Below are 22,755 nucleotides of genomic sequence, written 5' to 3'. Positions count from 1 at the left end.
TATGCAAAAAAAATCGGATCACTTTTTGCATCAAAAAACTGACAGAATTAGAAAGCTAGGGGGGTTAAATAATAACCAAGCATTCTTTTCAACTTCTGACATTGTCCTGATGAAATGTTCATCTTTGCTGAGCTGCCGAATCTGTGGACCACCAAACACACTGGCCTTTATTCAAATGGCAGGCTAGGAAATTCCAAAATGAAGTACTTGAAACAGTTTCCTTCAGTTGGCAAAGCTTTAATGAAGTGCTTCATCAGACCCAGTTTCATGTGCAGAGGTGGGAATATAATATTAATTCTATCAACAAGTTGCTCATGTAGAATGTTTGGATCACCTAGTTTTAGGGCAGATCTTGGAGAACAATTCTTTTCCACCCAATGCCTCTCACAAGCTCTGCTGCCCCACATGCACAGATAACAGGGATACTTGGTGTATTGGCGTTTCTGACCAAGAAGGAAGCATACCATTTTAAGGTCAACACAGATGACCCAATTGTGTTGGTGATTTTGCAACAACTCATTGACTCTCTTATGTCTGCATATTCTTCACAAAAAGAAACTGAATGGCCAATTGGGACTGACCCAAATATATTGCCATTGTGAAGGAGGACACACTTTAAGCTCCGCTTTGAGCTATCAAATAGTCACCATTCAGTTAAGTTATAGATTGGAATTCCCAATTCCTCCATTAAACCAAGTATGTTATGACAATACACAAAGCCATTGTCAGTTATAAAGTATTGCAGAAATAAAATATCTTTGGTTCGAAAGTATGATACCTTGTTGCTTTTTCAAGTACGTTTTTCTCACGCAGTCTTGATGCTAGGAGTTCTGAAGCCTTCTTCGATAGTCCCAAATCATGTGCCAAATCACAACTCATGCTGATCAAATCCCTTACAGAGTCCTCTTCAATTTCAAACTCTTCATCATTGTTGTCACCTAGTTCATCACCATAATCATGTTCTTCAAGAGAGGGTAGTGTAACGAAAACCAGCACTGGGATTTCATCTGAATGAGTCACTGGGCATATAGCTGATGGCAGACTAGGATACTCTGTTACATTTATTTTTCTTGTTATAACCTGAAGTTTTCATTATACAAAAGTAACAGTCACTGAAATGATCCTCTGGCTCTAGCCAAACCATGGGTATACCAAATGGCATCTTATCACGTGTTCCCTTTGTCCACATCCGTAAACCCTCAACACACTGTTTGTACACCTTATGAGGGGCCCGAGACTTGTCGTGATCACCAAGTTTAATTTGAAATATGCCAAATCGGCTTGCTCCACAAATGTGCTGATGTTCGCCCTTTGACTGGGAATGGTGATACTGCCACAGATATAACAAAATGAATCAGGGTTGTTTAGGCACTTACAACGGGAAACAGCAGAGCCAGACATGATCTGAAAGGAAATACTTGTGAAAGTAGAAAAATACATTTTGCTTATTCACTACGTAGAGCAGCACACAACCTTTGACCACACTGTCTTGCGTGTGAATAGACTATACAAACCCACGCTACAGTAATCACATTATTATAAGCGGTAGAGAAAAAACCTGGCATGACAGTAGAAAACTAACTGCATTTTCAGAATCAGCATACCTATTTTAGTGTTAAAAAGCTTAAAAATTGAAGTCAACAATAAAATTGTTCAAAATTGTTCCCCAGTGTTATATGCAAAACTGCAATTTCAAGGAGCCATCCACCAGGTGGCCCCAGAGATACAACAGAAAGCAAAGACATTATTTCCTTTAAACTCATCCCTACTACTGCCATTTGCATGATGGCTGTGAGCTGAAGTCTGCTGCACATATGCAAGGCACTGAGCGACTGTTTTGGAAAGCCAAAGAAATGGAAACAGGTAACAAACTTAAGTAAAAAATTTTCTTGCTGCTCAACTACCGCAACAAAAAACTATTTAGGCTCCATATCACCATACCCTCTGCACCAGGGTTCCCAAAACTTGATGGATTTATCATCCGCGATGAGACTTCCCCCTTGGGGAGGCTGAACCAGGTGGGGAAAGGTAGGGGAAACAAATGGTTGAGGGAGGTTACTTTTGGTTAGCTTTGGTAAAGTGGTTCTATGAGGATCAAGGGGTGGAACTAACCCAACTGTGCATGCTGTCAGGAGGTGTAACAGGAAAAATAAATTACATCATTTGTGCCCTCTTCTGCAGGCTGTAATATATTTCACAAGATTATTGTCTTTGTACATATGCAGTGCTACAATTTCAATCTTCATGGAGAATTCTAATTAATTCTGAGCTTACAAAAAAATAATTAACTGCTTAATTACTTGGTATAGTATAATTAGCAGGGCGCTTAATACTAATTAGTGAGTAAAATGAAATCTGTTGCCAATATTGAAACAGAGAGATTTGTATTCATGCTAAAGACAATACTGAATTTACCCGCAAAACTGCTAAAACAAAAATGTTTGCATATACTGTAATATATAAGATACAAAATACCTGTGTTGTTTTGATTTTTGATATTCCATTTAGCAACAAAAAAGACTAAATATACTAGCTACAAGTTGTTTAAAATTATATAGAATTTACAGAACATATATTTGTTTTTTATAAAAAGAGAGATCTTAGCTTTTGGCTGCCTTTCTTATGTCTTGCCAATGTCACTGGGATTCGGTTTTGGTGGGCAACCCAACATTTCTTGTGTTTCTAAAAAAAAAAAAAAAAAAACGACCTATGATAGATATTGCAAGGGAGTAGCTGGGGCCAAAACAGGAAGCTAGTTGGGGAGGGCTCGCAAATGGTGTGGGATGATGGATGATGGGCAATTCCTGTGTAATAACGTGAGCTTTTCAGCAATAAAATTGTAATAGTTAACCATTCACTTTATGTGGATTGGTTCTGTGACCGGGTTGGCGTTAACTCCTCTCTGTAAAATATAAGTCAACACAGCACCTAACACTGATGTCATGTGATAAAGTACAAGGACACTAAATCAGAAGACCTGTTGATTTTATCTAAACTGGAAAACTGAAGTTGCTTGAGGATGAAACACTTTTTTTTCAAAGGTAAGAGAGACCAGGCCAAAATAAAAAGAATGTATACTCAGATAAGTATACTCAGATAAGTGAGAAAGTAACATGAAGCAATTTCCAAAAGAAGTACCCACAAGGAAATTCAGGACCAGGTGCAACAGCAATCAACACCCAACAGCATTTGTGTAGAAGTTGATTGATTCAAGCAAATCCTACAGAAATATGGAGGGCACCAGTATTGAAAAACAACCTTTTTTTTAGAAATGTGACAAGGGAAAACCCTCTAAAGCATTAATATTTAGAAGTAAAAAAAACAATAGGTTTTTAAATGTCCAAATGTCTGATAGAATCTACAAAGGACCATAAAAGTATACAGATAATTGTTAGGTCCACTTGTTCAACACAGCATAGCAAAAATGTCAGTACCAGTGAGCCAGTACCAGTGAATTTGTCAGTTCTATCTAGACTGGAGAAACTTACTTCTGAGCAGGGCCATGATAAAAGCTTAACAGTAAAAGAAAACTTTATAGGGGTTGCTATTGTAATTTGAATGTTTTGTGGCGAAGTTGCTGTTAAAATGTTTTCTTTTAAATAACATACTGTAGTTCTTGGTGCATTTTGCTCAGGTTATAAATGTGGGTAAGCTGATATATGAATGAGAGGTTGATGCCTCATAAGGCACAACCAAATCTGTCAGCAACATTCAGGTAACATACAACAAAAGCAACCTGATAGGGTCAACCCCCTCACCACTCTATTCAAAATGAAGAAAAAAACGTTTTAATTGTAGATAATAATAAGATAACTCAATAAAACTATAATAACTCAAATAACTTATTTAATCTAGTAAAATTCACTTTATATTTTTCAAAGCCCATCATTATTATTTTAGAGTAAACTGTTTTGTGTGTACATAAAATATTTGTATATGTCTCCAGCTAAATTGTCTCATTACATATAAAAATAATGTGTTTGAAACAAGTTATCTAACTAAAATACATATGGGATACTGATCACTGTGGCATACTAACAATCCAAGTAGTTTTTTTTTTAGCCAAGTGTTTAGATTTTAAATTTGACAATGTTAGTCTGTGCCCCTGTATGTAAGTCTTGACCATGTAGTATTGTGATATTTATGCATTTTAACATTATGACAAACATCAAACGCTTTTCCGAATACAATTAAGTATTAAAATGTTATAGATTTAATTGCTTTGCAGCAACAAAATGCATTTCTAACTCTTCACAAGCTTCCTATGTCAGGCATAATGGCTCAGAAAATGGGTACTTAAATGGCTCAGATCAGTCTGCTTTCATCAAATTTAAATTATGGACTGCAGCATATTATTCACATTTCAAGTGCACTATTAGGAGGAGAAGCATAAACCACAACATTCCATGCAGATTTCAAGGCAGTCAGCTGATTCGCAGCAGGCATCTACAATGCCACAGTCAGTGTTACATGAGTCTGCACAATCAGGGCATCCACCAATGGAACAGCATGAGCAGCAGATCCCAGCGGAGTCCGGTGAACATGAACCACATGTTAGGAGATCCAGAAGCAGGTTACACAGTGAAAGAAACTGACAGAACAGCAGAGCCAGAGTACAATGTACACAGCAATCTGAAAAATAGTACATGTTTTTTTTAGTGATTTACTATAATCAGCATTTAAACAATTGTATACTGATTTTTTTATATGATCTCATTCTTTCTTTTCTAAATAAGACTGTTGTCTTTGGAAAGGACAGTGTGAGCCCATGTGGGAATTCCAAGAAATAAGGATTCCAAAAATGTATTTTGCTGTTTCAAAGCCATGTGTGTGTGTGTGTGTGTGTGTGTGTGTGTGTGTGTGTGAGAGTTAAAAACTTCCAAAAAAACTATTTTTTATGAAAAGGAAACAACAGTTGCATTGAGAAAAACAACATAGAGTCGGCATACCTTCTTGTGCACCAGGTGGGAGATAAGGAAGTTCAGCTCCTCCTTTACTAGTTTTGCTGCACTGTTTCTCTAGATGTGGCAGGGAAGACATTTTGTTCTGTGAACTGTTCTTGGGTACATTATTAGCATTATCTCCTAAATAAGGATGGCACTGTGACCTGCTGCTGCTTTTTGGACCTTGTGTCACAGGAGAAACTGTAGAAATACCTGGAAGAAAAGGCTTTGGAGAATTATTTTGTAAAAGGATTGAGTTGATTACTATTAGACATAAGATTCCCCGTTTTAGGCTACAGGTTCATCATAAATCCTAGGACAACCTGTTCAAGGCTCAGAGATCCCCTCAAATTTATAAATTTAGAGGAACTAAATTCCAGAGACCCATAATGCCCCTTCCTTTTAACTGTGGTCAGGTTTACTATGGGTTACAATAGCCTGTAAATAGAGGTTTATTATGTTCCAGTCCCCTGACTTTAAAAGGGCAGGCATAGTGTCAGTGAATTGTAAACTATAGAATTGAAAGCTAACAAACAAACAAAAAATTGAGATTATGGCCAGCTAAAAAAGTGAACTTCAGTGGCATTATAACCAACAATATTATTTGACATCAATTTAAATAAACAGACAATTCCCTAAACTGGCCTAAATTTGCCAAGCCTTTTTTATTGGTTTATTTTAACAAATATTGTTCAAACCATAACACTAGACGCTAGCAATAGCTTCATTTAATACTCCAAAACATTACAATATACCAAAGAAAGTTTAGCCACCACAACTCAAGCTTTAAATGAAAAAAATTGAGGTTTATTTGAGGTCAAAGTTACACTTATAGTTGCTGTAGTAAAATCTTATTGAGTTGCAATGAAAAAAACAGTGTGGGGCTCTGCTTAAAACCCTTTTCCATGTATGCAACCTGAGTGGCCAGGAAAGATGTGACATGGAGTACAACTCCTCCTTCTGTGTTATGCCAGGCCACATTCCCTTTAACAGTGCTGGGGCAAAGGCACCCTTGTTGTAAATAATCTTTGTCCCAATGTCCTACCATATTACCCCCACCTCCATTTTGGGACAGTGAAGATGGGGATGAGACTTTGTCCTTCAACAGGTGTACTTTACAAGGGATGAAAGGCTTAGTTGCCTTTCCCTTTTCCCATGCAAATTACCCCTCCAAAAAGATGTTTGGATCTGGTAGAGTACAGAAGGGTGAGGGTACTACTTTCCTACACAACCTGCATGCCCAGATAAGGGTCTGGTTGGAATAGTAGAGAAAACATGTGCTAATTTGTTTCCTTTTTATGTGTATGTCATCACCTGCATATGTTAAATAAAAGATTTGTGTATTTTCAGTATTGTTTTCCAAGCTGCTTGAAAAGGTCTTTTTTCCACAATATGTTTGAAAAAGAAAAGCCCTAAAAAAAAAGTTTTGCATTTGCACATGCCTATTCAAGTAGTGCCCTACTCGTCAATCCTTTTTCAGTTTCTGGTATAGTACTTTGACAAACAGCATTAAAATAGGCTGAGATTAATAATATGATTTGGGGTTCAGCCAAAGTTTGGGTACAACAAACATTGAGAAAGATTTGTCAAATTCGAGGCAAGCCCAATCAAATCAGTTTTGTTAATTGAGAACTGTTTTCACAGTCAAGAGTCGATTTACACTCTTGCTCCTTTAGACCAATTCTACAATTTTGTATGGCTTTTTTTTCTTTAACCCACTAAGTTCCTGCCAATATGTACTGTAAGTACAATTTTTAAAAGTTTCCCAAGACAATTTGTCCAGTAATGTAACCTATAGTATTTCAGTTTACATGGTGTCCATGTAAAAAAAAATGCATTACACGTTGCATATTTTCAATTTTAGTTTGAATAAACTTTTAATTGTAGATTGAGTAGTGCTTCCACGGGCTTTTTGGGAAAGGACGACCCAAGCACTGTATATGCCTGTTGGTATACCCCTATCCAGTATCTCCTAACCTTGCGGCACTTCCACCAGATATGGAGAAAAGTTCCATCTGTGGAACAGCCTCTAAAAATTTGTGCTTATCCCTGGATCCTGTTGATTGGTTGCAAAACGCATGCATAAATTTTCTCCTGTAAGATGAGGAGAAAATTTATGCATGCGTTTTGACACCATGTACCAGCGCATTAACATTTCATAGTTAGCTTAAATAGCCAGCACATTCACACTATAAAGGACCACTGTGTCCCAGACTTGCAACCAATCAACAGGGGATCCAGGGATAAGCACAAATTTTTTTCCCAACGGTGTACATATAGCAACGGCAATGGTTTCTGTTTAATCAGTAAAAGATCATATAGGTTCAAAATAAGTTCCTTAATTTGAGTTTACAGAGACATATATGCTAAAATACAGTGAGGGTGATGGGGGAGGCTGTGAGTCAGGTGTTGGTGGAGACAAAGTGTTTGATTTGGAGGTACCAGAAAATCTCAGACTTGTGTTTCTTAGGTATTCCTTTTTAAAATATACCAACCATTGAATTGCATTTGAAGATACAAAATTATAAATCCTAAAGTCATGAGCAATCCACCAATATAAACTAGACTTATTGACCATGTCAGGGATTAACATACCGTTTCCACTGATTGTTGAAAATGGGGCGTAAAGAGATATCGTACCCCTCCCCCCCAATTATTTCACTGACTCCCACATACGAAGAGAATGAAGTATCACCAAATTAGAAAGTACAGGTCTAGTTGTAGCTGGTATCCACAACATTGTCTCTATGGAAACAGGATCTACTTCTAGAGCTTTAAGCGAAACCCACAGTGGGGGCTTAAAGTAGATATGATATGTTGCCAAAGAAGCAAGCTGTGCTGCAATATATTACTATATATTAGTAAATAAGTCTCTCTGTAATAAAGATAATACGCTATCCATGGCAAGTTTCAAACATATTTTTACATCCTTTCATGGTGTTTATGCAGGTTTAAATGCCATTTTAGACCTTGGCCTACTATATATTTACTTACTCTTGGTAGTGGAAGCACATAAAGGTGGATTCCTCCTTTAACCAGAGGCAATATAATCCATGAACGTTGCTTTGAGCTAAGCACATAACATCAGAAATCATAGAAAGAAATAGGCAATCTTTTCAATTCGAAGCATGTTAAGCAATATGCCAAAAAAAAACCCTCTTTGAGTTTTTCTTCCTATAATTTTTCTATTATATGTATATGTACACACATATTACTGCATACATACATATAAGCATGTATGTACATACATGAGTGCACATGAAGGCAAACAAACAAAATACACCTAAAAAAAAAAACTTACCCGGATGAGGATCCTTCTGTGCAAAAGTGGCCACACAGTTCACGTACACATATTGGGTCTGCATTGGCGCACAACAAGGTGCAGCAAACACCTGAGGTTTGGTGCACAACGATGTGCATCAAACAACTAAGTTTTAAAAAGCCAGTTGTGGTGTTTTTAGCCTTTCCACAATTCATAGAAAGGAACTGCATAAAAACAATCACAATTGTCTGTTGGATCACCCAAGGTTAAAAGATCCTGGGAGATTGTAAAGGAGATCACAAAACAAAACAAAAAATTACAAACAACTACAACATTTTCAAACAACTTTATTCAAAAATAAATCATTTTCAAAAATAGCACATTAAAATATTGAGACCACACAGACACCACTAAAAGAAAAAGGAAAAAAAAACAAACAAACACATGTAAACCCACACTTCCATATAAAGCCAAATTAGTTCTAAAATGGCATAAGAAATGTGGCCTTCAAAAAATACTTACCAAACCAAAATGCAACTTGGACCTAGTGGGTGGAAAACTGGATTAGCAAATATTTATACAGAAAAAACATTTAAAGGTGGTAATAAAGACATATTATTGCAATAAAACAATGTGGCTAAACACAATAACATAGCTTTAACATTGACTGAATTGCAAAATGGACATTGAAACATTCAAGTTTTAAAAAACAAAAGCAGCTCTTGTGCTAAATGATAAGCAAAGTATGAAATGTAGCAACATAGATTAGGATAACACACCAAACAACTTCCCCCCTGCCCCAAGACAAAAAAACAGACAAAGGGAAAAAGCAAGGTAAACAACACCCTTATATATGCTCATTGTTATGCGCACAGCTGTTACGAATTTGCCTGTAATTGGGACGTGCGCAGTTTGTGAAATTTGGCTGTTTGTTTTTTGACAGTTTGACATTCCATAATGATTTATTGATATGATCCTTTACATTTGTACACTAGTAAACAGCTATCTAATAAAAAAAATTAAAACAAAGTAGGCTTTAAAGTTAAAGTATATTATTAAGCTCTGACTTTTGAGCACTGGGTTTTTCAGGGTTCTTTTATTGATTTTCTGTCTCTCACAGAGACATTAAACCTACCATTACAATTATATATTATATATACCATTACAATTATATATTATATATATATATATATATATATATATATATATATATACAATGTATATATATACAACGAGTGCAACTCATTGTATATATATATATGTATGTAGCCTAGGTTGCAATGGTAACACCTGAGAGTGACGTCTGAGGTATTACGGGTAAACCTGCTTTGTATACTGAATATTGTGTCCAAATATTTCTATTGCAAAGTATAAATGAGAAAGAAGAAATGCGAATGGAACAGGCGATGAGGCATTATGGGTGGAGTTAAATGTGGGGTTGAATAACACACAATTAATTTTTGGAGTCTGATATAGGCCCCCCAGTGCTAAGGAAGAAATAGAAAATCAATTACTAGCACAGATAGAAAAAGCAGCAAAAAGTGGAAGTGTTTTAATCATGGGAGATTTTAACTATCCTTACATTGACTGGAGTAATGGCACTACAGGAACACCAAAAGGGAGGAAATTTGTAAATTTAATACAAGATAATATTATGGTACAGTTTATAGAAGCCCCAACAAGAAATGATACTCTGCTGGACCTAGTTCTTTCTAACAATGAAGAGCGTATAACAAATGTGCATATAAAAGAGTCTGGGTAGCAGTGACAATATTATGATTTCATTTAAAGTAAGTTGTAAACAGGAAGCAAAAACAAGAAAAATAAAAACATTTATTTTTAAGAGAGCAAATTTTCTGTTGTTAAGGGTGGCTCCTTGTGACTTGGACTGGGAGACAATATTGTCCTCAAAGAACACAGAACAGAAATGGGAATGTTTCAAGTCTGTTCTACAAAAGCACAATGAAAAATATATTCCAGTGAGTAATAAGTTTAAGAGGCTAAAAAAGCCAAAGGAACAAGAAAATGGCATTCCAAAAATAAAAAAATGAAGGATCACCTTCATTGTTTGAAAACTATAAAAAATATACCAAAAGATGTAAAAAGGAGGTAAAATGTGCAAAACTTCAAAATGAAAGACAGATTGCAAAAGGAAAATAAGGCAAACCCCCCAAATTTTTATATTTTGCTAATAATTTATTTAAATATATAAATAGCAAAAAGATCAGATCTGAGCATGTAGGCCCCTTAAAAGATGTTTATGGGTTTGAAACTGGGGATAGAGAAAAGGATGATTTACTAAACACTTTTTTTTAGCTCTGTGTACACAAAGGAAAATGGAAGAGCTCAAGTCCAAATTCATAACACCAATGTCACTGCCTTAAATGAGTCACAATGGCTAAAAATTGATACATTGAGAAACAGTTGGACAAAATTAAGGTTGACAAAGCACCAGAACCTGATGGATTACATCCACGTGTCCTCAAAGAGCTGAGCTCAGTTATTTTAATGCCATTATTATTTTAAAGCCATGGTATCAATAGACTGGCATGCCAATGGGATTCCTATATTCAAAAAGGGAGCAAAGTCATTACTACAGACCGGTTAGTTTAACGTCCATAGTTGTAAAGGTCCTAGAGAGTTTGATAAGGGACCACATAGGGGAGTTTCTACTAGAAAATAATATTATAAGTTATAGTCAGCATGGCTTCAAGAAAGAAGTTGTCAAACAAATTTACTCTCTTTAGGAAGTAAGTAAACAGGTAGACAGTGGAATAGCAGTGGATTTAGTGTACTTGGACTTTGCTAAAGCATTTGACACAGTACCCCACAGACGGTTATTTTGCAACTTAGGGTCAATAGGTTTAGAAAAGTCAATCTGTAAATGGATAGAGAACTGGCTTAAAGACCGCATCCAAAGAGTTGTAATGAATGATTCATACTCTGAATGGTCTAGGGTTATTAGTGGTGTACCCCAGGGTTTAGTGTTGGGACATTTTTATAAATGATATAGGGCCTGATTTATCAATAAAATGCATGTATGCTCGATGCACATATGTACGCGCCGGTCAACAAGCTCTATTACCGCGAGTCGGGACCGAAGTTCTAGTGAACTTGCCTGCTGGTTTCCTGCAAAAGTGAGCAAAGATCTCGAATACACTTCATTTATAGTTACATTCGTTGCACTTGTTGTTTTGATACTTTTTCTTTTGGTTGCAACACCACAAACTAATTTCTATCAAGCTGGATATATACTAACTAGCACTTTCTAATATGTCATCACACAATACTATGACTGTAAAAAAATGTGAACAAACATTTGTGACCTGAAAAAAATTTCATTCTAGTTTGGCTTTGGAGAAATCAAAAATTTTAGTAAAGGTATGAGTATAGGAAAACATGTTATAATACATGTATTAAGGAACATTTAGTGATTTCACTTGTGTGTGTGTATGTCAAAATATATTTAAATGTATAGAAATACATATGCATTTTCATTAGTACTATTTTAACTTGACTGGTTTGTGTGTGTGTATGTGGGGGGGGGGGGTTATCAATTAAGTTTGGTTGGATGATATGCACTGATGTGATTGTTTTGTAATCCCCATTTTTGTTAGTTTCATCTGTTGCTACAATGTTTTTGTGCCTGGTTTGTAGTGATAGTTTCTGTTGTTTAGCAATTCTTCTCTGTTTTTTCATTTTTTCCACAAGTATTGAGTACAAATGTCTGCATGGTTTCCACTCCAAACTGCTACTTGACCCTCCTAGTTGCCTTTGTCCCATTGTCACATAATGGTATTTGAATGCATTATGTACATAGTCCTTTTCTGAATAAGTTGGCATAGTTTTTATTTATTTATTTATTTTTTTAATATTTTGACATTTGCACACATGTTAATTTGCTGCCACACAACTCCTCTGTTCATTTGTGGTAGTGGTATAGGTTTGTTGTCATTGTGATGTGCTGCCTGATCTTAGCACTATTGTATAAAAGCACACTTCCACTTGCTGTATATATCTCTCTCTCTCTATATATATATATATATATATATATATATATATGTAAGCAAACAGGAACGTGTGTGTGCTTGTTACTTTTGTGGGAAAATCTAGTCCGATGGCAAAGCCGAGGTTAAGCCTGCGGAAAGTCGCAATATTTACCCCCAGGCGGCTCCTCCGATCAGGCATCGTAAGCGTATAGACAGGCGCCTAACTCTTGCCTAACAGAAACGAAATAAGTCATTTTAAAATATGCTTATTTCTTAACTCATATAGATGTTTTAAACATTTGAACAGCACAAACATTTTTTCAGGGCTAAGGGTAATGTGTGTGCCATTAGAAAGAATGTTTTTTTAGGGGAACAGTGAGTTTAATGCAAGCTCGCCAGTGTGAAACTGCCAGGGCTGCGCATATCCATTGGAGAGATCGCTTCAGTTGATGACTTCCGCGTGAGTATGCCAGTGCCTCGGATTTGGTTGATAAATAATTTTAGGGCTCTGATTGCGGATTGCAAACACGGGCGCGCCAAGCTTCTGATTTGGCTTGATAAATCAGGCTCATAGAATTTGGGATTAAAAGTACCATTTCTGTGTTTGCAGATGACACCAAACTATGTAATGGCATTAAGTCCATACAGGATGTCTATAATCTACAAGCAGACCTGGATGTACTGTTTGATTGGGCAGCCAAATTGCAAATGAAATTTAAAATAGATAAATGTAAAGTTATGCACTTGGGGGCTAACAACATGCATGCTTCTTACTGTCTGAAAAAAAAAATTGGGGAGAGTCAGAAATGGAAAAGGATCTGGGGGTTCTGGTAGATCATTCACATAATAACAGCATGCAATGCCAAGCTTCAATATCTAAAGCTAGCAAAGTACTTTCTTGTATTAAAAGAGGAATAGACTGCAGGGATGGAAGCATAATCCTCCCCCTGTAAGTATTAGTCAGACCAAATCTGGAATATGCCGTCCAGTTTTGGGCACCAGTTCACAAAAAGGACATTGTGGAATTGGGGAGAGTGCAGAGAAGGGCAACTAAACTAATACAAGGAATGGAGGAGCTAAGCTATGAGGAGAGATTAGCTGAACTGAATCTATTCTCCCTTGAGAAGAGATGTTTAAGGGAGGATATGATCACCCTGTATAAATATATAAATGGCCCATATAGAGAACTCTCTTGCCTATTATTCACTTTGAGATCATTACAAAGAACAAGAGGGCACTCTTTGTGTCTGGAGGAAAAGAAGTTTAAACTCCGGATAAGGAAGGTATTCTTCACTGTAAGGTCTGTGAAAATAAAATGTTGAATCAGCTCCCCCAGGAAGTAGTTTCAGCAACTACTATAGATTGCGTTAAGAAAAAGCTGGATGTTTTTCTAGAAGCAAAGAATATAACTGGGTATTAGGGATTTAAAGTAAAGATAACAGAGGCTGATGATACAGGGAACATCTGATTGCCTCATGGAATCAGGAAGGAATTTTTTTCCCCTGTTGGAGTAAATTGTACCAGGGTTTTTTTTGCCTTCTTCTGGACCAACTATGTCTTATCTGTGATATGTTTATTTCCCTAATGGTTGAACTTGATGGACTTATGTCTTTTTTCAACCTAACCTACTAAATAACCGTGTAAGTCAGAACAGCAATACTAATGACAACAATCACCTCTTGGTCAAAGGGACTGTAGTGCAATGTGAGCCCTAACTCTATAGTGCCTTTGTACCTATAGCCAAACACCTTCTTTATTAAAAACACAGTAATTTAATAAACTATGCCTTTTAGAAAATTTTAGATACTCTACAAGATGGAAAAAGTTAAGGGAGATGGGGGTTTTGAGAGGTAATGTATTGGAGAAGCTAGCTGCAGATAAATTTATAGGGTTATTGGAAATGAAGGTTAACCACATAAAACATTTCTAAGATAGCAACTATGCAGAAGTTTAGACATTTTCAAAACCTTTGTTCTTAATGAAGCGCTTTTGTGCACAGGCTGTATGTTGAATTGCAAACCATGGTCTTTACTTCTTTTTTTAGGGCAGGTTTTTTAATAGAGACAACAGTGTACTATATCTATGTAATGTGTGTTGAAAATGACTACATAAAATCTCTATCAGAAGGTCATGTGACAGGGTGACATTGCAGGAACACAATTGTGAGATAGACACCCCATAACAGGAAATGCCTGTGCAAAAAAAAAAAAAAGTTTTCTTTTATTGAAAAATGCAGATCAGAAAAAGGTATTAGCGTTTTACATGACATTTGTACACTGCATTACAGCTATTTATTTTAATCTATGAGTTTAGTGAACAGTAGCGTTATTCTAATGTGACCATTTGACACTCAAAGCAGATATAACAGAAAGATTACATTTCCTAGCATCACTGCATTAGAAAGTAGACACTGAAAAATAGGATTTATGAGTAAACAGCAACCCAAAGTACTTTTTGTTACTAACACCTGCCTCCAGTTTGTCTTAAGTAAGTTAACATAATAACACTTACATGTAATTGGTGAAGGTTCAATCATCTCTGACATCTGTGGCATCCCATTCATTGGAGATGTTAGCTTATCCTGCTCTATTTCTTCTTTCACTTCTACATGGCTAGACTCTGAAAAAGCACAGAATGAAAACCACTGGTAATTTACAAAGGATATTTTGTCCTTAAATGTAAATACAATACTAAAACCTATATATAGGGGTTGTAACAACTGAAAATACATACACAACTGTATATACTTAACAAACAGACGCTATCACTTTATATATATACAGTATGTATAGTTTACTACTTGCATGATCAGTTTGGCCAAGCTTATTACAAATAGAGAAACAAGCAATTAATTTGTTTATTGAACTCACTGATCCTGGGATTCTTGTACTATTCTTGTACTATTAAAAAAAAAAAACGAAATAACTTAAAACAAACAAAAAAGTATCTCTTTTTGCACAATAGTCACTTCTCCCCTTGTAGTGTGTCCCTAAATATTAGGGGTTTTTTTTTTTTTTTTTTTTTTTTTTTTTTTTTTAACCATAAATAAAAACATTTTGCCATTTTCAACCTATTTTCTGTGTAGTTAGTGAAATAGCAGAATTTATTTAAAAACATAATTATCATGTCTCCTGGGTACAACAGACTTGTAATATTTACATATGTTTAAAGTATAACAAGCTGGGTGGTGTATATTCCCTAAATTTTGGGTTCATAACCTGTTGATCAATCTGTTTTTTTTTTTTTTTTTTTATGTTTTGGACTATCAGGTTTCACTAGTCTTTGTCCTCCATCAGGTTAATTTCCAATATATAATTTATCAGCCCACTAGTGTCCTGTTGAGCCTCTGCTTCCGGTATCAGTCTTATCCATGGTGTTAACTTCTGAACCACAAACTTCATTCTGTTGTTCAGCCTCTATTATTGTTTTTTGAATATGATCTACGTCTGCAGGGGTGATTTGTGTTTCAAACTACGTTCATTTAATGTAACACTGAGATCTATCAACCTTAGTTAATCTTATGCCTACTGTGTTTTATTGTTATGTAATGATTTGTTGAAATTAAATGTTCTTTTGTGATTTTATACTTGAGTAAGCCCTTGAAAGTCCCGCTTTCCTGTAGCTCTCTCTGTTTTAAAAACTTTTTTCATTTATGTTTAAAGTGTAAACCTTTAAGCTTTGGAATGCTATTTACTATGTTCTCTTGAATCTCATTTCATATACTACAAAGCTGTACATTATTCTAGGTAATATGTTAAAACTGACAGGATAAAAAATTCCCAGAAATACATATGTTAAAAAAGGGCCAACACAGAAGAACCAGCCACCTTTTACTGTTGTCTTAACGGGAGATGGCTGTGATAATTAATTGATAGCATTGGTTTATTAAAGCTCTCCAAGGCTGGAGAAGATACACTTCACAGGCCCATTGTTTCTATGTGTAAACTGCAGTTACAGAGCTCTGTAGACCACAGCCCATTCATACCAGATTGGTAAGCAGTCTCCACTAAAGTTCCTATCCACTAGATAGACACACTTTGTTTTACTAGAGTCCTTGATAAATAAAGAAAACTATTTTAATTTTTACAAAAATCTCACTTGCAGACCCACATGCTAATCTCTGCACCCCCCCCCCCCCCAACTCAAAACAAAAGATGAACCAAATGGGCCTAACTGTGCAATCTTTTTCTATAGTTTCATGTTTACCATAATATTCTTTTTCAAAAGGAAGAGAAGTAAATGCTTTGCAGCCTTACTGACATAAGTGTACTAAAACATTTTATACTCATGCATACAACTATCATTAGCAATAAACTAGCCATTAAATACTTTGTCACAGGTAAGAACTTTACATTCTTAACTGTGTAATACCCATCAATTTGTTTGAGTTTACTGACAGCAGTTCCAATACTTCTACATTTCGTGTTTTAACTATTTAAACAATGACTCATTCTGCCATCGATTGTTAAAAGTGCACCGAAATCACAATAATAAATGCTAGGTTTTGCAGCGGATTAAAAAATTTAGGTCAAATTTACAAGGAACTAATTTAGAAACATACCCCATAATGTTTCCCATAATTCAATCAAATACTGGAGATGTAGAAAGGATAGAACGATGCTTCATGTCTGGTGTTCATCTATTAGGGTATTATGGACTCCAAATTTATCGTTGGGCCACCTCCCACAGGTTACATAATAACTTTTTAAATAGCCATTTTTCATGAGCCTCTGTTCAGTGGTACCTGGTTGTTTTTAAAGAAAGGGAGGAGGCAGGTGCAGGTGCTGCACAGTGAAGATTGATAGAACAGGATAAGTATCTAACATTGTCTGCATTTAGTTCGTGGGGGTTAATTTAATTAAATCTAATGCATTTATAATATAAATATAAATAAATATGAACCATAGAAAACCCAAGAAGAAATGCTTTCTATATTATTTTTTCAACTACTGTATTTTTAGTCTGCTTTTATGAAGGTAACATTATATTGTTTATCATAATTCATCTTACCTGACTCCAGACTTGCTGTGCAAGTGTGTTCATGAGGAAAATACATCTCCAGGGACATCAGTGAATTTTGACCTAAATTACAGTTTGTACACTTTAATATAATCTTTCTACATCCTGTTTAAGAAATTACAAAGTGAAACAAAAAAATAATGCAAAATAGCAACCAGAAATGAAGCTTAAGCAGATACTGGTGAACTGAAGTATGATTTTGCTGTAGGATACTTCCTTCTACATATCCATATTGCTATTTGTATTGTGAATAGAATATCCCTGACTTGTATTACAACAAATTTGATCTGCTGGAAATATTAAGGTATTTTCTGACTGGACTGCTGCTACAACGTAAGTGAAGGGTTTTAGTATGGTACTTAATTTTGCGAGGGGCAATGGGGACATGGGCAAAGATTACGTAGAAACAAATACGTTTTGGATTAGATTGTATGGAATGCATACATGTAAAATACATACAAGTATAATTGACTGGTCAAATTAAATGGATGAATAAGAAGGATTCAGTAATATAAAGTAGAAAACAGACATATTTTAGATTGGCAATATCTATCCTATTTTTTTTATTTTTATTTATTTTAATTTTTATTATTATTTTGCATAAAGTATGATTGTATCTTTATCTTTACACTCTGTTTTTAAGTGCATTTTGATATAGTGCTCTGGCTTTTAAATACAGCACATTAAGCCTCTCCTTATCTGATTTTTATTTGCCGTATGTAAATACAGTAGTGCAATCTTCTGGCATTCATTGCTTTAAAATAAGTGCACTTTTGTTCCTCCCCTGAGATACCTGTTTAAAGTCATACACACAACTTATTGTATCAGAGTTTATTTTTTCTTTTTCTTTTAGCCAACTAGAAAATGCATCCTAAGCAATATTTCTAAAGCTAGTAAAGGTATGCATCTACTGTTCTTGCAAGAATGGTAATATTAGCATATCCTAGTATCTGCAAAGATAAGGCCTATGGGTAAGCCATGTACTCGTTCCTGTCCCTGATAACAATCCTAAGGGGCTGTACACACAGTCCTTCTTTATGGAGGGGGATGAGCAAGCAGTACCCGGTTGCAATCATAGGAAAGTACAGCAGCCATTCCTGCTTGTTTTTTCATTGATCTGACAGGACAGATTGATAAACTATTTTAAGGGACCACTGTACACATGTTAGATTTTCACCTGCGACAATCACAATCGTTTGTTTTGGGCAATAATGGTCTAGAGTGAGTATAGGATGCATGCTTTTTTTTTAACTTTCTCCATTCTCCATAAAACTAAAAAAACATACATTTATATTATTATATTATATTCAGTATAGATGACATTAGTTATTGCCTTTCAAAAGGACAATAGTACATTGTTAGTGCAGCACTCTCTTGGACTTTCTGCAGCTTCCTATGCACACCTCAAGAAGCACTTAGTGTATAGTGAAAATCAGACTAAGCATTATCAGCACAGGAGAAAAACATGTACAAAGTAAGGAGGGGTTCTACTTCATAGTTCTGTTTCTCAACTGCTTTTGTATCACTAGTTTCAACAATCACATCAGGATCATTTTTCAATATTTTATTGCAATGTTCTCTGTATCTTTGAAGGTTTTATTCATCAGTTTGTTCACATTTTGTAAAACAAAATAGTCTGTCTATTCTTCTTCAGCAACATCCCTTAAATTCTCTATTTTGAATCCTCTCTCGTTTTTATTGTTTACTCTTGTTATTTTCTACTTATTGTAGTTTTCTTCAGATGCCCTTGTCTTCAACTGAAGTTTCTGCACGTAACTTTTTCACTTTCGTATACATATCTCCACAGCATATTTTTTTCTCTTTTCTAATACTGTTATTTGCTTAAATAATGCCAATCCAGTTTTTATTTATTGTCTTTGCTGGGTTCTTACTAGTACACTTTTTTCTCAATAACAACCCTTTTGGCTCTCTATACTATCTGGGTGTCCTAACATTGAATATGTTTTTTATAGTAAATAGAAAGTTCATTTTTCTTTTGGTGGCTTCTCTTCAGTTGGTGCCTCTACATTATTGATACAAATATTATTAAGTGTACTTCCTAATTTGATTTCACTTATTCTTCAAAAAGCAGGGAAAACCTGATTACTTATTTTTCCTCATTAAACTATTCCTTTCTTTTCTCTAGCTTCTCCTTCCTTATAACTGTAATGTCCATTCCAATAAACCTCCTTTATCATATTAGCAAACAAAAGAAAGTATTGCTTTTGTCTTCTTCTGTATACTTTCCAAACCAACATTTTTTTTAAGATAGACTCACAACCGGGGCATTGAGATCCCCATCATACTCCATATCCCATTATACAATGCTGCCTTTTTTAGCTTCAGCTCCATCATGCTATATAAATTCTCTTTTCACTCATGGTCTGTCATGGAGCATGTACATTATTGGTCTGAACATAATGAAATTTAATTCTTATAATGACATTCTTGACTTTGGATAAACCATTACAAATCTGATAACACCTGCATGTTCTACAGTATCACTTGTAAAATAAAATTTTAAAAACATGCTTTTTAAATTGTAGTTTGTTCTGAACTGATGTATTGTTATCCTTTGTTTTGTTGTGTATGGTATGTCTTATTGTGTAATCAACTCAGTTGTACTATTGTCCCACGTCTAACAGGACAGCATTGTTATAAAATAAAATGTTTTTTTTATGTCTTTATGATAAAAAAAAACAATAAAAAGATTGAAATAAAAAAAACATGCTTTTTGGGGTCTAGGCTATAAAACATAAATTCGTACCGCTTATAATGCAAAGCCATCTGCATACATAGAACAGATTTTTTTTTTGTTTTTGTCAGATGGTAAAACCATATTTAATATGAATTAAAAAAAATGAAAAAATACTGTGGTTATTAGATGAATCTGTTTCCTGATTTCTATAAATAATACCATTTTAGTCTGAAACTGATACAAAAACTGTGGCAACCTGAAGGTGCTCTATACACTGTTGGTGTACAGAATGCCCCTATAAATGTCAATTCCTGCATGTGTAATTAGCTTAAAGATTCTCTGGCATCCCCTGAAATAGGTATTTCACGCATCCCCAGAAATAGGTATACTCCCCAAGGGTTCATTACTTCTTAATGGATACAGACTTCACCTTTCCTCATTAGAATATTAAGGGGCCCATTTATAAAGCAGTGAATCTGAAATTCACTAAAACATTCCCTGTCTGAGAATAAATTACTGCCATTGAAACTGTGAGTGCAGTTGTTAATCTAACGCAGAGGTCAGCACACTCCGGCCTTTAGGCCAGATATGGCCCAGCCAGTAGTCCGTTTTGGCCTAATGCCCCCTGGTTGATCGGCTTAATCCCGGCCGGCAGGGGTCGGCAACCCATGGCTCTGGATCTACATGCGGCTCCTAAGCCTCCTTGGTATGCCTCCCTTCCCTATTTACCTTGGCCGGTGTTAACACTTCCACCGTCGGGGTAAGGAGACATTTCCTCTCCTTCGTATGCATTGCGGAGTAGAGGGATTTACCTTCGGGGGCGTTCCTGGTGGGGGGAAAAACCATCAGCGCAGGGTCAAGAGAGAGTCCGGCCTAGTGGACCTCCTGAAATGGCCTAGTAGCCAAAAAAAGTTTGCTGACCCCTGATCCAACGATTCTCCATTTGATGAATACACTAATTTGATGTATTAATATATTAATTTAGACCAGATACTTAAGTCGAATTCCACCTTCTTTTTTTTTAAATAAAAATGCAATAAAGAAATTATCAAAAAACTCTCAATAAACAAATTCTCTCTTTATATTCAAGTGGCTCAGTAGCATCATGGGTAAAATTATGCTAGATTAGGACAGATAGGTATAAGACTTGCAGTTGGAAATAAGGGTACTATTAAATCAGGTGTTTGGGCCATATCCAGTCCTCCAACATTTGCAAACTTACAAACTGTGCTACTGCGATTGGAAAGCATCTCTGTTCAAACCAATGAAAGCGTTTAAAAACTTAAGGAAAGCCAGAAGCTACATGTCACATCCAGGATGCTCAGTGCAAACCACAGCAATGTGAATGAAATTGCATGTCAAAATGGTTCCCAACTGTAATGGTTTACCACACATATTAAATTAGCCTTTTTGCTTCCTATACTTTAGGCAAAGTTTGAAAATATTTAGATGTAGGAGTCTATTATTACATTTTTTCACCCAAAGTTTATTTAAAATGCTTATCTTTTTCACACTAGATTCAACAGAAAGTTGTATGAATCAACCTCTAGGTATCTGCACTTTATACCAGACATCAGCCCCAAAATCAGCTATGCTTCTTAAACCATTACATTTTACTATGAAAAATTTTGAAATTGCTAGGTGTGTGTGTTTCTTCTTATTATCCTAGTTGTCAAAAGTGTGGACAAGATCAAATACAGTACATCTTCCACTGAATGCAGTTGATAAACATGCTGTGCAAAGACAGTAAATGATTTTAGGTATCTGGCTAGCTATATAGCAAATCAGAAACTGAAACATACCGGTATTAGTAATACATTTAAATTAGAAATCTCAACAGTTTTGTCATTAGAAACTCTGTGAAAGTCTTATTTATACTGAATTAGAAATACTATTTGGAAAGCATGCATACACAAAAACCTGTATTCCAGTTTCACTACATCAAAAAAAAGAAAAGAAAAAGCTAATGCTTGGCCAGTATATATATATATATATATATATATATATATATATATATATATATATATATATAAATATATAAAGTTACACAGGTAGTGAAATCAATCTAATACAATCATCAGTTAGTATGTAATAGTGAGACATTTAATTACTGAATCACGTTTTGTACTAATACTTCGCTTTATACATATTTGTGACCGTTTTCTTTCCAGACACAGCACAATTTTTAAAATGTAATTATGAACAACATTAAGACTAACACCATCACTCACCTTTATTAGCTTGATGGCTGTGCCAACTGTGCCAAAGTTCTAATTTAGCTGCTTTTATACTTCTTTAGTAGTCAGTGCTTTTTCGTCTTTCTATGTTCTTCTCCATCTATTTCCTTTAAATCCAATATTTTGATTTCTGCCTTTCCATTCCTGTTTCACCCTCCCTTCCTATGCCTGTTTGACTCATGAATCTTACCCTCCCCCTACAGCTTTTTGCTACAACGACTTAATGTTGTACAGACTATTCCAATTTCCAACACTAATTTACTTAGTATGTATGTACACATACCTTCAAGCCTCCTGGATTTTGTGCCAGTACTTCCTGCCTTTTACTTTTTCTATGGCTCTCTGTGCTTGTACCTAGTTTTGCTGCTTGCTCTTTTCTCACTTCTTGCTGGAATACTCTCTGGTGTATGTCTGTAAACTTCCTCTCTGGGGACAATGTGGGAGTTTGTGTAACTGTAATAAGCAGGTTCTAAAAGCAAGATCCACAAATAAATGCTTGTATTTACAATTTCAATGTGCTATTTAAAACCCTGCCCAAGACGTAAGTCTACTTTTCAATCACATAAAATAAGTTGTACTTTTTTCCCCCAATAAACCAGCATGTTAC

At 35.4% G+C, this 22,755-nt stretch overlaps 1 protein-coding gene across 2 annotated transcripts; it reads right to left on the bottom strand.

Annotated features, from left to right (window-relative positions):
* Positions 1–3,732: 3,732 nt before the first annotated feature.
* Positions 3,733–22,529, bottom strand: MDFI (MyoD family inhibitor). Of its 2 annotated transcripts, none has more exons than XM_072423842.1 (5): positions 22,432–22,529; positions 17,205–17,276; positions 14,706–14,813; positions 4,950–5,156; positions 3,733–4,632 (listed from the first exon to the last, which is right to left on the bottom strand). In XM_072423842.1, the coding sequence occupies exons 2-5, from the start codon at positions 17,260–17,262 to the stop codon at positions 4,376–4,378; spliced, it is 630 nt and encodes a 209-aa protein (XP_072279943.1). In that variant the 5' UTR covers positions 17,263–17,276; positions 22,432–22,529; the 3' UTR covers positions 3,733–4,375. The 2 variants fall into 2 exon arrangements, with proteins under 2 accessions (XP_072279943.1, XP_072279937.1); XM_072423836.1 differs by lacking the exon at positions 22,432–22,529 and adding an exon at positions 22,143–22,422.
* Positions 22,530–22,755: the final 226 nt, after the last annotated feature.

The sequence above is a fragment of the Pyxicephalus adspersus genome, chromosome 1 (assembly GCF_032062135.1).
Source record: "Pyxicephalus adspersus chromosome 1, UCB_Pads_2.0, whole genome shotgun sequence".
Taxonomy (NCBI): domain Eukaryota; kingdom Metazoa; phylum Chordata; class Amphibia; order Anura; family Pyxicephalidae; genus Pyxicephalus; species Pyxicephalus adspersus.
This window is presented reverse-complemented; position numbering and strand designations above follow the sequence as displayed.

Coding starts and splice junctions, on each gene's coding strand:
- MDFI (XM_072423842.1), bottom strand. CDS start 17,262: ATGTCCCTGGAGATGTATTTTCCTCATGAACACACTTGCACAGCAAGT. Junction 14,814..17,204: donor CACAGCAAGTCTGGAGTCAG/GTAAGATGAATT, acceptor GTGCTTTTTCAG/AGTCTAGCCATGTAGAAGTG. Junction 4,633..4,949: donor CCCACCTGGTGCACAAGAAG/GTATGCCGACTC, acceptor ACTATTTTTCAG/ATTGCTGTGTACATTGTACT.